The sequence below is a fragment of the Pinus tabuliformis genome, chromosome Q (genome assembly GCF_031772625.1).
Source record: "Pinus tabuliformis cultivar Carrire ecotype Pingquan chromosome Q, CPIR1, whole genome shotgun sequence".
Classification (NCBI taxonomy): Eukaryota; Viridiplantae; Streptophyta; class Pinopsida; order Pinales; family Pinaceae; genus Pinus; species Pinus tabuliformis.
This window is the reverse complement of record NC_142296.1, coordinates 11,783,991-11,801,519: the sequence shown is the minus strand read 5'-3', so window position 1 is coordinate 11,801,519 and position 17,529 is coordinate 11,783,991. Positions and strand designations below refer to the sequence as shown.

Genomic DNA, 17,529 nt, shown 5'->3' with positions numbered 1-17,529 from the left:
TCCTTCAGAAATAAAGGCTTCTCTAGTAGAATGGAAGGTGGAAACAAACACAGAGTAGGCTGGTCCGAACTTAGTAAGAATGGAATAGATAAGGCTACCATCTTCTTTCTTAACCTTAACACCTTCCAAGAGAAGTCTAATGGTCTTGAACTTAAACAAAAGATCTTCAATGGAAGAAAAATTATTGGGGTCCAACGTAAGCAACTCATTTTCGAGTTGATGGGCTCTAATTTCATTTTTTATTTCTAACACTTTATTGAGCTTTTTCATTGCTTCATCGAGGGTATCAATTTCTGCGATATGGAATCTAAAGTCTGGAGAAATAGACATCCCTATCAACCCACGTGCTTGATCTTGCTTATTTTCCCATTTGGCTTGCTTATCTTCATCTTGAGGTTTAGACTCTTGGCCTGAGGCTATTCTATAAAGACCTTTACTTCTAAGTAAATCCACAATGTAGGATAGCCATTGGAAGTAGTTGATGCTGTCAAGAATAACTAGGCATGGACTTTCCATTTTAAAAGAAATTGAAGTTGTATATGCTGAAACTAAGTGTTCAAATGGAAAGATCTCGAAAAATTAGGCCGATTAAAAAAAAAGGCTTCCGGATAAAGAAGTTATGGCTTTTTGAAGAAAAGTTGTTGAAGATGCCAACAAACCACGTGAATTTTTGGAAGTGGATGATAATGTTATATTTAAAAAAATCCCCTCCCCTTTTCAAACTTAATCTAATTAGCTCACTTTTTAAAAAAAGATTACTTTATGTGACCCACTTTTATAAGCAAGTGAAAGTCACTTTTACAATGGTACTTTATGAACTATCTACTAAATTGCAACTTAAATAAAAGATAAAGTGCTTTTAGAATTATAAGTGACTCACTTTTTATAATGGGTGAGAACACTTTTACATGAAGTAACTTTAAAACATAAGTTACATGTGCTTTTTTAAAAATTAACTCAACAAAAAGAAAGACTTGAACCCAAGACCTCTATTCTCATAAAGTAACTTCAAACCAAGTGAGCTAGTTTAAAAGGTTAGTAATTTTTGGAAAGGAGGAAGGGGGGCGGGGGCGGAGGCATTTGTTCGTTGAAGCTTTGGAGTGTGTGCTTACTTGAAAAACCCCTTTTTGCCTTAAAAACCAAAAAAAACACACAGAGCAAACAAACAAGCAAAAGTATCCAAGCCTTACAGCTTTAAGTTAGATTTGGCCGGAAACTAAATATTTTCATCAATGTTTTTGATTTTCCAAGATCACACTAAGGCGCAACAAAAGAGCATACGCATGAGAAAAATCTTTTCTTTCTGTTTCTGGTTTGCCCAGATTGCACAAAGTCGCGGGGCAAAGAGAAAATGTAGAAATCAAAGGTATAGATCCAGTAATAAAAAAAATTATATAGGACCATAAACCGAAATAAATAGAGAGATAAATAACTATAACTGCAAATAAACACTGTATACCTGTAGATCTTAAAAATGACGTAGCTAGGGCTACCGGAAACCTTTTCACGTTAAACGAAAGGGGTTCCTCACTGGAACAGATACTCCTACCATAATAGAGCAGTCCTCTTAGCCCAAAAGCAGTCAGAAACAATAGATCTAGGAAACGACATTCGGATGCAGATGTACTGGCTTCGGATTCGGATCACCAACGGATGCGGCCCTCGAATAGCTCTAATACCATGTAGGAAGTTATAAGGTAAGTTCCTTAGACAAAACAACAAAGGACACCGCTCACAAACAGATCACAGATCAGTACACCAGTATTCTTGACGTGGTTAAAACCCTCAAAGAGGGAAATAGTCCATGGCCTGATCAAACGCAACCACTTCAATCAATTTATTAATGTAAAAGAAAGAAAATTTACATAAGCTTCTCTCATGAATGGTCACCTAACAAATGACCCTCCATGCTCTTTAAATAGAGATCATGGACCGATCGGGTGTTAAGCCACGGATCAAGTATAGGTAATATGGAGGAGAGAATGTACCATCAGATCACTTCATGTCTAGAACATATCGTGACCATCAGATTGTAAGTTACAAAAAGTACATACTAAAGAAACACACTTTACCTAACTATACACTAGACCAAGTTATACTTAATTATTTCCTATGTGTCGGAATGTCCTAACAATACACATAGGCTTCCATCCATGTATCTTAAGGGCATCATAAGTATTAGGACTTGCATCAATGTGTTAGGGCTAAGGCATCTTCTAGAGTATAGGGCTAGGGCATAAATGTACTTAGGGTTTTGTCATGTAGTTAGGGCAACATCATGAAAGGGTTTAAGGCATGTATCACAAGAATATTTGCCATCTCTAACAATGTTGTATTGATATCAATGACAACCTTGACCAACAGTCTCCCCCTTTGCCATTGATGGCAATATTCTTGCCCTTCCAACATTTTCTCCCCCTTTGACATCAATGGCAAATGGGGTGCCCAAGTACTCCCCCTATTAAGTTGCTTCTCTTCATCATATTTTCTTCATCAATAATAGTTCTTCATAGGTATGTTGCTCCCCCTATTATGGTGCTCTTCCTTCTGGAAATGTGGTCCATGATAGATGTGTTTACATTTCTTCATGTGATGAACCAACTCCCCCTGCCTTTATAAACTCCTTTAGCTCAAGAAAGATTGCTTGCTTTGTGATCAAATGGAAGAAATCTTCAACAATAGTCCATCAGATGAGTAAGGGATCATGTTCTTCAATGGAGTTGCTCCCGAGAGATGATGTATCAAAGGATGATTTTCCATGAGTGACTCATCAAGGATTTCATCGGGCCATTTCACGGATAGCTTCTGCAAGAATAATCCCAAGCTTCCCCTAACTGTATGGTCTCCTTTTTGGTAGAGTCTCATCATCAAACACTTGGAATATCACATCTGTCAAGGATGTCTTCATCAAATCAACAACATGTGTTGTTGGCTAGAGTGTCCAAGAGACTTTCAGATCCAATTTGCTTCTTTCTCCATATTTGTGTAACTTTATTTTCTGGCTTGGTTATCATGGTTCTAGCTTGTGTAGGGACCCAAGTCAAGTTACAATCACATGCCATATGTCCAATGTTATGGCAATTGAAGCACTCCATCTTGTTTATGAATGAGTAATCATGACTTCTTCTTGCAAAATTGCTTCTAGGAGATTGACGGGGACCATTATATTTGTCTTTGTGATATGCCCTACAATCTTTTGCCATGTGCCCAAAGTTTGTACAAGAATAGCAATAACCAAGAAATATACTTTGGTACCTGGGAGATGAAGATTTCCTTGATGTACTTCTGAAGTCTTTTTTCCTTAGGATTATTTGATGATATTCATTGCCTTTTGTATTCTTGACACCATTTGCAAGTCTTCTTGGAGTAGGATCTCTGTTAATGTATGGTGGGTTCTATGCTTAGTGCAGTTTACTTCAATTTCTTCTTATTAGCCATTGTTTAGCAATCACATAAACATAAAGTAAAATGCAAATAGAACATTAATAGATCGACAAAAAACAAGCCAAGACAAGAGACACCAGATGTGGCAGCTAGCCAGGGATAGCCAATGTGGGGAAACCCTTTGATCAATTCTTCTTTAATCTTCAATAGTTCAGCAGAGAGAAATAGTACAAATACATAAATCTGTAATTTTATGACAGCAGCAGCAAACCCTAACCAGCAAAGTCAAATCTAGTCAAACAAGATGAAATTGACCTCCAATATGCTTGGTCAATTTCCCAGTCATCTAGGCCTCCAACAACAAGAAGAGGCAGCCCATAAACAGTCCAAAAAACACAGTCAAACTGCAGTCAACTGAAGTCAACCTGCTGCCACAAACTAGGGCAGTCAACGCTGGTCAAACCAAAGGTCAGATTGCCTCGGTTTGCATGCCAAAACTACAGTTTGACTAGGAGAGGCAGCCACACCAAAACCACACTCCTACAAAGTCAATGCTTGGTCAACGTTGGTCAAAACGTCTTGCTGCAGCTTTTGCGTCCTTCTTCCCACGTGTGAGCTTCCCTTCCTTGTGTGTAAACCCAATCAGCTAAGGAGAGAAGAATGTGAGAGAGATGAGATGACTGAATAATGCCTCAACCTCACTTGTATTTATATGAAATGTTGAGCATGTGTGCCATACATTTAGCTATTGGCCGACCTTGACAATTTTTCAAGTAAATACAAATAAATTCATATCTCCATAAATACTTGTCGGAATCGGATGATCGTTAGATCAATCCTACACCTCTCGACGAGAGGAATCAAGGAAAAATATCAGCTGCCATAAATAAGATGACCCACATGGAGTTTGGCCCTAGTTGCCAATTTTAACACTCCCTCTCAACTAGGGAGAACTCCATCTGCTAATCCGTCTAACCGTCGGTACTATCTCTGCCATCAAATGCACTACTTGGCTTTGCTCTGCTCTGCTCTGTTTTGCTCTACTCTGCTCTGCTGAACTATGAAGAAGAAGAAATGATCGAGGATGTATCATACCATCCTCCACTGACCCGAAGTCAGTCCCAGAGAGTGTGTCATACCACTCTCACTGATCCCAAATCAATGGAGGTCATCCTAGCATAGGGAGTATGGTAGATACAACGATGCATCCATCGATAGTACTACTATGGTCCCTAAACCCATTTCCCTACTCATTGATCAGATGAGAGGTACTTCCCATGAGTCCCAGACTACATGGGTAGGATGCCTTGACAGGAGAACTAATCATCATGTCCATAAGTCGCCACAGGGTATCACAGGGGAAGGTTGAACCTTTCACCCTGTACATAGCACACCACTAGGGGAGGGTCAGTGGCCTTGTGGTCGCATGTCGCTCCAAGAAGTACCCCAAGCCCCCTAGAGCTTCCAGAGCTCAATGTATCCATCATACATGACCCTCATAAGAGGGTCTCTCAACGACGCCAAGTCATTCTCGAAAAGTCAAGAATTTGACCTTTCCCAGGGGCTTCGTCAAAATGTCGGCGACCTACTCATCTGTACTGATATGTTGGAGCCTTATTGCTCCCCGCTGCACCATATCCTGGATATAGTGGTACCTGATATCGATATGCTTGGAGCGATCATGAAATACAGGATTCTCTGATAAACGAATCTCGCTTTGGTTGTCGCACAAGATCACGGTAGTATCCAATGTAAATCCAAACAACTCACTAAAGAGCTTCCGCAACCAGACAGCCTCACAAGAGGCCATACTCGCAACAATGTACACTACCTCAGCGGTGCTCAAAGCCACCGACTTCTGTTTCCTGCTCATCCAGGACATCGAGGCAAATCCCAAAGAGAAACAGAACTCAAAGTGCTCTTTTAGTCCACCACACTGCCTGCCCAATCAGTATCGGTATATCCATGTAGTCTCACATCTCCGACAGTGTATCTCAACCCATGAGTGATTGTGCCACGAAGGTATCTCAAGAGATTCTTGGCACCAATCCAATGTGTGTGGTGAGGCTCAACCATATGTTGACTCAACGTGTTGACTGCAAAACATATATCCGGACGGGAGTTCACCAAGAACATCAATGCTCCAATGAGTTGATGATACTCGATAGCATTTTGCAAATCAGTTACGGCAGCACTACCGCTTAACTTCTTGAAGTCAAGCTCCATTAGGGTAGTCACGGCTTGCAGTGCACCATACCGAATCTCTCCAATATCTTCACCACATATTTTCCTTGAGATAGGAAAATCTCCCCTGGCTTCTACCAGACTTCTAGTCCTAGGAAATAGTGCATCAGTCTCAGGTCCTTCATCTCAAACTCAGAAGCCAACTCCCTCTTACATTTGTGAACGAGAGGGTCTTCACTTGTCAGAAAGACGTCGTCAATGTACAGCACCAGTATGAGAGGTTTTTCATCTTCAACCTTAAGGTAAAGGTTAGGGTCGGCTTCACTCCTAGTGAATCCCGGCTTCATCAAGTAGCTATCGATCCTCTCATGCCAAGCTCGAGGTGCTTGCTTCAGCCCATAGAGGGCTTTCTTCAACCTACACACGTGAGATTCCCAATCATGAATCTCAAATCCTTCGGGTTGTTCCACATAAGACTTCCTCTTTGATCGAACCATGCAAGAATGCGGTCTTGACATCCATTTGATGTAGGTTCCATCCCTGCGAAGCAGCAAAAGCTATGATCAAGCAGATGGTGGTGTATCGAGCAACAAATGCAAATATCTCATCATAGTCTATACCTTCCTTCTGAGAGAAGCCACGAGCGACAAAACGAGCCATATACTTTTCAACACTTCCATCAGCTCCATGCTTTATCTTGTAAAGGCATTTCGAAGCGACAACTGTTTTGTCCTGGGGTCTGGGGACCACATCCCAGACATCGTTCTTCATGATGGACTCATACTCCTCAGTCATAGCATCCTTCCATACTTGATGCTTTCCTTCAGCTCATCCTGGACATACACCTTCTTGCTCTAATTTGAACTCAGGCATCCCGGTCACCATTTGTCTCACATCAGGTAGAGCTTTATAATGAAGGTGGGAAAACCTTCGTTGCCATAGTTCGGACTGAAGAGATGTGTCACATGTCATGACACCCAACAGACTTCCTCCGACATGATATAAAGAGTCAACCCGAAACCCAAGAGTGAAAGCATCTTTGAAATTATTTTTCCATACACGTACCTTGCCATCAGTGAAAGCCACCTTGTAGCCTTTGTCTTCCATTGTCGAAATGGACACCAGGTTCTTTTCGAGATCAGGTACATATAGGACTTCTTGCGAATGAATGGTATTACCCTGATTCAATTGAAGAGAGACATTCCCTACGCCTTTCACGGGATATTTGGAGTTGTCCCCAAGAATAATTTCCAGGTTGCTCTCCTTCTCTCTCAGATTAGAGAGAGCTTCTTTGTAACCAATGAAGTGCCTTGAGGCATCACTATCATTAAGCCAATTTCCCAGCGAGTCCGGGGGAGAAGTAGTAGAGAGGGCCGCTGGTAGATAATATTCATCTTGCTTATTGTTAACAACGTTAGATTCATACCTGGAGTTTATTGCCTTCTTGGAGGGTTGACCACTTCCTTGATTTCCGGCATTCCTCTTTCCTTTGCCATTGAACCTTCCCTTCCTTTGATTGTTGTTGGAATTGCCTCAAGAGTGATTTTGATCATCATCATGAGATATGTCCTTTCTATCAAGGCACTCCCTCGCATAGTGGCCAATTTTGTTGCAAATGTAACATCTACCTTTCCTTCCACCTTTCGGTCTGGCCTTTCCCTTAGATTTTGCCCCAGAATTATTTCTCCTTTTAGCATGAGAGGAGAATGCAGCGGGATTGCCTCTAAGTGCAGGCATTTCCTGCTCTTCCATCCTTGTTTCTTCTTGAATGCATCTCGCCATCAATTCCTCAAATCCTGGGATTACATTATTGTTGAGAAGAGTGGTTCTGAATATATACCATTCAGATGGGAGCCCTCCGAGAGTAGTGATGGTCAGTTCCCTGTCAGGAATGACTTCCCCAATTGATAGGAGATCATTCTTGATCTCAGTGATCCTTAAGAAGTAGGCTTGCATACTCTCATCTTTGCCCTTCTTAATTTCCTTCAGCTTATTCTTAAGGAACAAAACTTGATTTGCATCATTAAATTTAAATAGGCTTACCAGTCTATTGTAGATTTCCTAGGAGGTGGTCAGCTCAGAAACATAGGCCACTAGGTGCTTGTCGATAGAATCTCAGATGATCTTTTTTGCTTTGACTTCTCCCCTGGTCCACTTGTTCCTTGCAACAACAGATGCATTTGATGGAGGCTCAATGATTCTGCCTCTCACATGGTCCAACACTTCTTGCTCTTCCAATGTCAGATCGAGAGACATCTTCCATCCGTGATAGTCGGACTTCTCACAGAGCTTGTCTTCAGCGGGGAAGTGTGATGAGGACCCCATGAAGTCTTTAGGATTGCTTCAACAGCCTTCGGTGATTGCTCGTGCTCTTGCTCTTGCTTGGGCTTTGTCTTCACCTCAACTCTGATACCATGTTAATTTATGGTATGTTCTATGCTTAGTGCAGTTTACTTCAATTTCTTCTTATTAGCCACTGTTTAGCAATCACATAAACATAAAGTAAAATGCAGATAGAACATTAATAGATCGACAAAAAACAAGCCAAGACAAGAGACACCAGCTATAACGGCTAGCCAGGGACAAACCCCAATGTGGGGAAACCCTTTGATCAATTCTTCTTTAATCTTCAATAGTTCAGCAGAGAGAAATAGTACAAATACATAAATCTGTAATTTTATGACAGCGACAGAAAACCTTAACCAGCAAAGTCAAATTTGGTCAAACAAGATGAAATTGACCTCCAATATGCTTGGTCAATTTCCAGTCATCTAGGCCTCCAACAGCAAGAAGAGGCAACCCATAAACAATCTGAAAAACACAGTCAAACTGCAGTCAACTGAAGTCAACCTGCTGCCACAAACTAGGGTAGTCAACGCTAGTCAAACGAGAGGTCAGATTGCCTCGGTTTGCATGCCAAAAACTGCGGCCTGCATAGGAGAGGCAGCCACACCAAAACCGCACTCCTGAAAAGTCAACGCTTGGTCAACACTGGTAAAAACGTCTTGTTGCAGCTTCTACGTCCTTATTTTTGCGTCTTCCTGTGTCCTCCTTCCTTGCCCTTCTGCATCCTCCTCCTTCCCACGTGTGAGTTTCTCTTTCTTGTTTGTAAACCCAAACAACTAAGGGGAGAAGAATGTGTGAGAGATGAGATGAGTGAATAATGCCTCAACCTCACTTGTATTTATAAGAAATGTTGAGCATGTGTGCCACACATTTAGTTGCTCACCGACCTTGATAATTTGTCATGTAAATACAGATAAATTCATATTTCCATAAATACTTGTCAAAATTGGATGATCGTTAGATCAATCCTACACCTCTCGACGAGAGGAATCAAGGAAAAATATCAGCTGCCATAAATAAGATGACCCACATGGAGTTTGGCCCTAGTTGCCAATTTTAACAATTTCTTTCAATGTGTTCTTGACTCTTCTCCTTGCCTTTGCTGGAACTAGGAGCATCATCATTTCTTCCAGCCTTCCTCACATCCTTGTTGTTTGAAGGATTAGGGTTTGCATCATTCTTGCTTGAGGATTCACCTGCACAGACGAGACCTGATTTATCAATGGGAGACCCTTGATGACTTAGGATGTCATCTAGGGTTTGAGAACTCTTCAAGTTCTTACTCAGTAAGTCAACTTCCTTTTTAAGAAAGACAATTTCTTTTTTCATTTTCTTGCATTCTTCATCATTCTTTCATAGTATGATCTCCATTTCTTCCTTCATCTTAGTTGCTTCACATGATTGGGCCTTAAGAGAAGTAATTTCTAATCTTAACTTGGTGATGTCACCATTATTTTCTTCTAGTTGGCATGTCATGGTGTCTCTCTCCTTTTCTGCTTCATCAACTTGTCCTTCTATGAATGCCAAAGCTTCCATCACCTTTTGAATTCCTTGTGCTTGTTTCCTTGCTTCTTCTAGTTGAGATCTGAGGGAGGAGACCTCTTCCTTGTATTGATCAATCTCCGCTTCAAGTTTGTTTAAACTCTTGAATCTTTGTTCAAGGTGACTTGACAAAGCTTCTTCCCTTTTCTTTGCCTTATCTAGTTGATTTGTCATGCATATGACTTCTTCATGATGCTTTCTTTCGTTTTGATGAAATTCCTCTTTACGCTTTGGTGGGCTCCTCATCTCTTTCTTGTACTTGAAGCTTGAAAAGGTAAACTTCCTTCCTTGTCTTGTCCTGGTCACCATTTTGCGCTTTCTTCTTAAGTTCCGCATTTTCCTTTTTCAAATTGTTAATCTCTTCCATGGCAGCTATAATTTTAGTCAGGAGATCTTCTTCAAAGTCTTCTTTACTTTCTTCTTCTTCTAGGTCTTCTATGGCCTTGATGTCATCACTCTTATTTTCAAGTTCCTTGACGGGTTCTAGATTTCTTTCTTTCTTTCCATCATCTTCTTGACTAGAGGTCATGGTCAACACTCCTTTTAAGTGAAGGTCATGAAGTTTGTCCCATATATCTTTTGCTGACAAACATTTCTCCAAATTGGCCTTTATAGAATCTGGTAGCCCATTCAAAATTGCCTTCATCGCTCTTGCATTGTACTCCTTATATTCTTTGTTCATCATGCTATCAGTAATCATTGATTCCCATATTACAACGCCTTGAACCATTAAGAAATTTCACATTCTTAACTCCCATACATCAAAATTTCCATTGAACAATGGAACTTTCCCAATTTGATTATCTTTAGTTTTTACAGTTGAGGAAGACACATCTTTAGAAACATTGGAGGCTTTCTTCCTTGGCTTCGCCATTGGTGTTCTAAGGATCAACCTTCAAGCTGTTAGGCTTTGAGAGAAGGTATTGGCTCTGATACCAATTGTTGGAAACACTGGGGGGGTGAATCAGTATTTCTTTTCAATTGTTATTTTTACTAGTTAAATCACTTATATTTAGAACACAAAATGAACATAAGAATAAATACTTTTATTAATAAATCAAGTACAATATGTGTAGGGCTCCGACCCTAGATGAAGACACCGATCCTCAATCTCCCAGGCTCCAACCTTGTCAATTTCGAGGCACCAACCTCAAGGGCTCCAACCTTATATCTGGTTCAGGCTCCGACCTGGTTTCTTAAGGACTCTGATCCTCTAGGGCTCCAACCCTATCCTCCAAGGCACCAACCTTGTCTTTTTGAGGCTCCAACCCTTACTTTACTTCGTCAAGATGTATTTGGTTATACTTCACGCTCCCAATGGCTTCTTCAACAAGCCTTGTCAATCTTCAACTATGCCTTCACGTCACGTCATCAATGACAGCCTTGTCTTCTTAGAAGGTAATGTCGCTGCTCTTCATGTCACCCAAACAAAATCTCCAAGATTACCTCATGATGGCTTCATGCATCATGGTCTTCAATTATCTCCACAAATCTTCAATATGTTGCTTCACAAATTTCTCCAACTCCACCCTATTTTGTTCTCAAGCATAGTTGCGGGGGAGCGCCCCCCCCCCCTTCGAACCTGCTCCCGAATCACGCTCTGGGCAGGAGTGGCTCCGAAGCGCCTCGGGAGCGTGCTTCCGAAATCGCTCGCGGACGGTAGCGATTTTCGGGAGTGCGCTCCCTTAAAAAAATTTGCGCTCCCTGCCATTTTCGGGAGCGCATAAGGGAGCGGTCGCTCCGTCGCTCCCGGAACGATTTTTTAAGCCCGGGAGCGATCGGGGAGCAATCGCTCCCGGAGCAATTTTTTAAGCCCGGGAGCGATCAGGGAGCGATCACTCCCGATCGCTCCCGAGCATCAAAAAATCACTCCGGGAGCGATTCGCGCGGCAACGGGAGCGATTAGGCGGAAAAAAATTCCGCAGACGTAAAAAAAATTGTTTTAAAAGCCCAAAGGGCATAAAAAAATTTCATTATCAAATCATTGAGCAAGAGCTTGGCAAAGAGCAAGAGCAAAGGAGCAAGGAGCAAGTGCTGAGGAGCGAGGAGCGAAGAGCGAGGAGCAAGCCTGCAGAGGTAAGTAACTTAGTGATTTAGTGAGTCTAGTTAGTTTAATTTAGTTAGGTAGTAATTTAGTTGATTTAATTTAATTTATTGAGTTTAAAAATTATGAGTTTGAATTAAATTAATAAATTAAATTAATTAATCCCAATAAATTAAATTAATTTGCAGATTCTTGAATCAAAACCCTACAAACATCAAACACCATGGACCTGGCTATATTTCTGGGCATTTTCCTCTTCCTGGTCCCTTTTATGGTTATTATGGTGTTGGAGAGTAGGAAACGGAGGGGCCAAACTGAAGAGGGGGATGAAGAAGCTGGAGAAAGTCAAATTGGTGAAAACGAGGAGGGTGAACATCACCCTCAAAGAACTAAACAAGACCAAACTCCATTGTGGAAATATGTTAACAGGGCAGAAACAGGGAGAGGGGGTGGAACCACTAAATTTCATTGCCCCCATTGCAACACTGATTACAGAGGTTCATACACCCGTGCTAGAAGACACCTCTGCGGGAAAAGGCCATGGGATGGAGACAAACAAATAGGAATCAAAACTTGTACAGTGGTGTCAGCAGCGGATAGAGCCAAATACACAAGGGAAGAGGAGGAAGCCCAATACAGATCAAAAAAATCAAGGGGTTTCTTTGAACCAAGCTCACAATCACAAAGAACTCCTTCAGCATCCTCCCAAGGCAGTGGATATGGAGGCACAGTGTCATCATCTTTAAGGCGTAGAACCATATCAGATTTCCTTGATGAGGGGTGTAGGAATGATGTGGATTCAAAGGTTTATAGGTTTCTCTATGCATGTGGGATACCATTCAATGTTCTTCGCTCACCTTATTGGCACGAAATGGTTTCTGCCATAAATGATGCCCCTAAAGGATACAAGAGCCCTGGGTATGACAAGGCAAGAACCATTGGCCTTGATCATGAAAAAGCAAAAATATCACATTCTTTGAATAGAATGACAAGTTCTTGGACTGACCATGGGGTGTCCATTGTATCTGATGGATGGACAAATGTAAAAGGCAAGCCATTGATAAGTGTTCTTGCTGTGTTTGTTAGTGGTCCCATCTTTCTAGCTGAACATGATTACTCAAACAAGTTCAAGACCGCCATCAACATTGCAGAAGCATTACTTGAAACAATTGAGCGTATTGGCCCATACAATGTCATCCAAGTCATCACTGATAATGCTCCTAATTGTAAGGCAGCGGGAGCAATTATTGAGGATAAATACCCCAACATATTTTGGTCTGGATGTTTGGTTCACACATTGAACCTTCTGTTGCATGATATTGTCAAGAACAAAAATGAACAATACCAACGGATTGGTGATGTGTACAAGAAAGGCAAACAAATGATAAAATTTATTACAAATAATAGCAATACCCATGGCCTTTTCCGCAGTCACTCGAGATTGGAGTTGTTGAAGATTGCGAAGACCAGATTTGGTAGCTATTACCTCACCTTCAAGCGCCTTTTCAAGGTAAGAGAGGCATTAGCTAGCATGGTATCAAGTCCACATTGGCAGGTATTAAAGGAAAGGGCTACAAATGTAGCTGACATGGCAGGTTTTGAAATGGTGGAGGAGGCCGCTCTTGATGGGCAGTTTTGGACAAGTGTGAGGCAAGTATTGGATTTCACCAAGCCAATTTATCACATGATTCGGTTTGCAGATACAGACAAACCAGTGATTGGCGATGTGTATGAGCAAATGGATACCATGTTGGGGGAAATAAAAGACATTGTTCATAATAGAGATCCCAACTTGTACAAAGTGATTCATGATTGTGTGTGTGAACGGAGGAATAGGCTTAATCTTCCACTACATTGCTTGGCGTATATCCTTACGCCAAAATACTACTCTACATCTTGGTTGGGCCAACCTGCAGCAGGGGGTGGGGTTAGGACCAAACCCCATTTAGATCCAGAGGTAACTAAAGGATATTTGGAAGCATTAGAAAAGTTGGTACCTGACAGGGAGGAATGTGCCGCTGTGCGCCTTGAAATAGGCATATACTTCAGTGGCACTGGTTTGTATGGTAACTTCCATGAAATGGACGACAAAGATAGATTTGATACTCTCACATGGTGGGAAACATATGGCGGGCATGGACTTTTGCCAAAATTGGCAAAAAAAGTTCTTTCACAGGTTGTAAATACTTCTTCTGCAGAGAGGTGTTGGAGCACCTACAACTACATACATAATGTGAAAAGAAACAGACTCAATGAAAACTGAGCAGAAAGCTTGGTTTATGTGCACTACAACTTGAGGTTGTTGAGTCATTACTGTGATCGGGCTTATGAGGATCCCACATATAAAATTTGGGACAATCACCCAGAGGATGACAATTTGGAGGATGGCATTGTACATATTGAAGAACTGGAAGAGGAACTTGTAAGGAATGAAGATGAAGCAGCTGCAACAGCCATGCCACCTCCACCTCCACCTCCACCATCCAGTAGCAGTGCTCGAGGTCCGAGTCTTGTTCCTTTGCTGTCGCCACCTCCATCTACACCCTCACGTGGAGGTTCTAGTTCTGGTCGTCGGTCTGTGCGGGAGACTCCTAGAAGACCACCACGACCTGCTTATACTCCTGGAGACTCTCGTGGCAAGGGCCACATGTAGATTTTGATTTACAGTTTACTTGTCTTTTTTAGTTTCTATTAGACTTTAGTTTTCATAACTATTGAGTTTCGAGTCCTTGACTCTTGACTCTTGACTCTTTCATATCATAATGATATTTTTGTAAACAATATATCACTGTGACAATGAAAATTTGAAGTTTGAATTTGGGCCTTGGCAATTATAACTCATTGGTAATGATGTGAATTATGAATATGATGTTTCGTGAAAGACTAAAGTTGTTTCATTTCATTTCATTATTCATGTTTCATTTTATAAATTTATAACATTTCATATCATGTTAACAATTAGAAGTTAGGATTTAGAAATATCTTAGATATTACTTCTTGTAATGGTTAAACTTGGCTTACAAGTACAACTTTGGTGATCAATGATGATAAATGTTATTGAATTTTCAATTTTGAAAGCTTGAAGTTGAAACTTTAAGATTGAATTTGATGAATCATGATTCATGAGACTCAATATGTTGCAGTTGTAATATGTATTTTACTAACTTGTGGACATGGTTGATGACGATTATAATTTCTAGATGATTGATGTGATATGGTTCAATGATCAATCTATGTTTTTTTATGTTTTTTATGTCTAATTCATCATTCTACATGTTTTTGTTGACATATATGTATCAAAAATTAAAAAATAATATATTTTTAAAAAATCGCTCCCGGATTCACTCCCAAACCGGGAGCTTCTGAAAATGGTCGCTCCCGCTCCCGTTTTCGCTCCCGCTCCCAAGCAACATTGTTCTCAAGAGAAGACTTCAACAAGCTCTATTTGTCCAATCCCAATAAATCAACACATCGACCACGACAACTACGGCAGCTTCGAACATGGCAACTTCAACCACAGCAACTACGACAGCTTCAACTATGATATTTGCGACAACTTCGACCACGGCAACTACGGCAGTGGCAACCGCTTCGACCACAGAAACTACAACAACTTTGACCATGGTAGCTTCAACCACAGCAACTACGACAGCTTCAACTACAAAAGTTGCAACCACGGCAACTACGGCAGCTTCAACCATGGAAACTACGGCAACTTAGACCACGACAACTACAGGAACTTCTATCACAAAAACTACGACAACTTCTCTACTCCTAGCTCGAACCTGTGGGAGACTATTTAACCGAAGAATAATTCCACAAACTTGTCTTCCTTGCTTTTGTAGGTTGCAGTTGCTTCTCTACCTCTTGTCTTGTCTCCACTGAAAAATCTGAGCTTGAATGGACAAGTTTAGGTTTATATTTATAATGGTTTTTCCATATTCTGAAGGGACACGTCTCTTTGCCAAGGTTTATGAGCCTACTCAAGTCAGCTTGGACAGTTTGACAATTTTTGGCATATGCTGATTTCAAAAATTGATTTCTCTTCAACAATAAGGAATTTGGGGGTTGGTAATAGCTCATTAGAAGAGGAAAAAATCCTCTACGCTCTTATGCCAAACCCATCCTTAAATAGGGTCATTTTACCACCAATAAAATTAATTTTGTGAGACTCTCATTATTATTTTATTTATGGCAGCCATTAGGATTTTAGTTTTAGGCATCCAATGTTTAGGGCTCCTTCTTTATAGAATTAGGTCATCAAGCTGATTAGGATTAGGGCTTCTTTAAAGGTATCATGGGCATCAACAAGATTAGGGTGCCTTTTCAATATGTATTCATGGGCATCTTCATTTAAGGCTTCATCATCAATGATCTAAGGCTTTTCATGGACATTAGGGCAAGGGCTTCTTCATTAGGATTAGGGCTTCATACACATAGGCTTCCATTCATGTATCTTAAGGGCATCATAAGTATTAGGACTTGCATCAATGTGTTAGGGCTAAGGCATCTTCTAGAGTATTATGGGCATTTAGATCGTGCATCACCAATCTAGGGTATAAATGTAGTTAGGGTTTTGTCATGTAGTTAGGGCAACATCATGAAAAGGTTTAAAGCATGTATCACAAGATTATTTGCCATCTCCAACAATGCCATATTGACATCAATGACAACCTTGACCAACATATTACCATAAATGAATGGTCCAATTACTGAACAAGATGTATATACATATAATAGTATAATACCAATTCCTAAATAGATATAACCCTTCAAAATAGCTATTCACAATAACTCGATATTATCAATATCGGGACTACTAATCATTACTGACATTATTATATTTACCCCTTTTGGTATGCTGCATTTGCAGATTCCTTCATACCATTATATGAGTATGAACCTCCAAAATCAAGGATTAAATAGCTTTTGACACCAATGTTCCAATGGTAAATGACCATATTTATAACAAAATCACCATGAGCATTTAAATAATAAAACAAATCAAATGAGCAATAAACTAGCCAACTTCGATAGGAGGGTAATTTCAGGAAGGAAACTCTGTCTCTGTGAAACTACAACCAGAAGTAACAAACAGAAACTATCTCACAAGTTCCAGAAACCGTATTAGATTTAAAGGAGAGTAAGTCCCGGTACATATGCCTTAAAAATTGAACCTCTCAAATAAAAGACACATTCATAATGCCTTTTATCCCCCTTAATGAAAAATTTTGGTTAAAAGCTGTTTACTTGAAACTGAGCTACTACGTCTCAATGAACAAGGGGAATGTTATTAGACTTTACCTGAGTTTTGCCAAGATGAACAGAATTGATAAAGATTAAACAAATCATTAAAAACCTAATTAACTGCAGAAACCAACCTAAACAAAAAGCAACTTAAGAATGAGTCCTTTCAATCACAATTTCCGTCCTTGTGCTTTGATAATAGAGCAATTAAAGAAGAGAAGACTTATTATGTACTATATACAGAATATATTCTAGTCAATTAACGAAGTAGTGGTTATCGTAGAAATAACCTTATATTGAAATTGTAAATATAAGCTGTTATCTGTGACCGTAGATATGAATGGTCACACCATCATTCTTAATGCATGTTATATTGACCAAAGCACTATTACACATTCATCATTCATGACATACAAGCATGTATTTAAACTTTAAAGTATCTTCTTCACTGCCTCATTCCATAAAATACTAACCGAATAATACAAGAATATACTAGAAGATAAGTGCACTCCCGAAAATTATGTGTCAAATGCCAGCACATTTACTAATAAAGCATTGTACATACCAAGTGAATACCATCTGCAGCAGAATCTGTTATCCACACTCTCTCTATTCGGCCTTCCATGCCCACATATGGTGTGAAAGACTCAAAAATGTTTGTCAACTCACGACTTCGTTTCTTTACTTCAGAAGTAGGGACCTTTTTCATTCTAGCTGCTGGCGTTCCTGGAACAAAAATTGAAAAGGCAAAAGAAGATCAATGAACCATTCATATCAAGGTA

The 17,529-nt window shown here is 40.3% G+C and overlaps 1 protein-coding gene across 2 annotated transcripts in view; it reads right to left on the bottom strand.

Moving 5' to 3' along the window:
• LOC149218016 (Methylthiotransferase) overlaps positions 1 to 17,529 on the bottom strand; it is a 263,590-nt gene that overhangs the window by 46,101 nt on the left and 199,960 nt on the right. For both annotated transcript variants that reach the window (XM_089383744.1, XM_089383745.1), the window contains one exon: positions 17,313 to 17,473. In XM_089383744.1, coding sequence (XP_089239870.1) covers positions 17,313 to 17,473 — 161 coding nt within the window. The remainder of the gene's footprint in view (positions 1 to 17,312; positions 17,474 to 17,529) is intronic.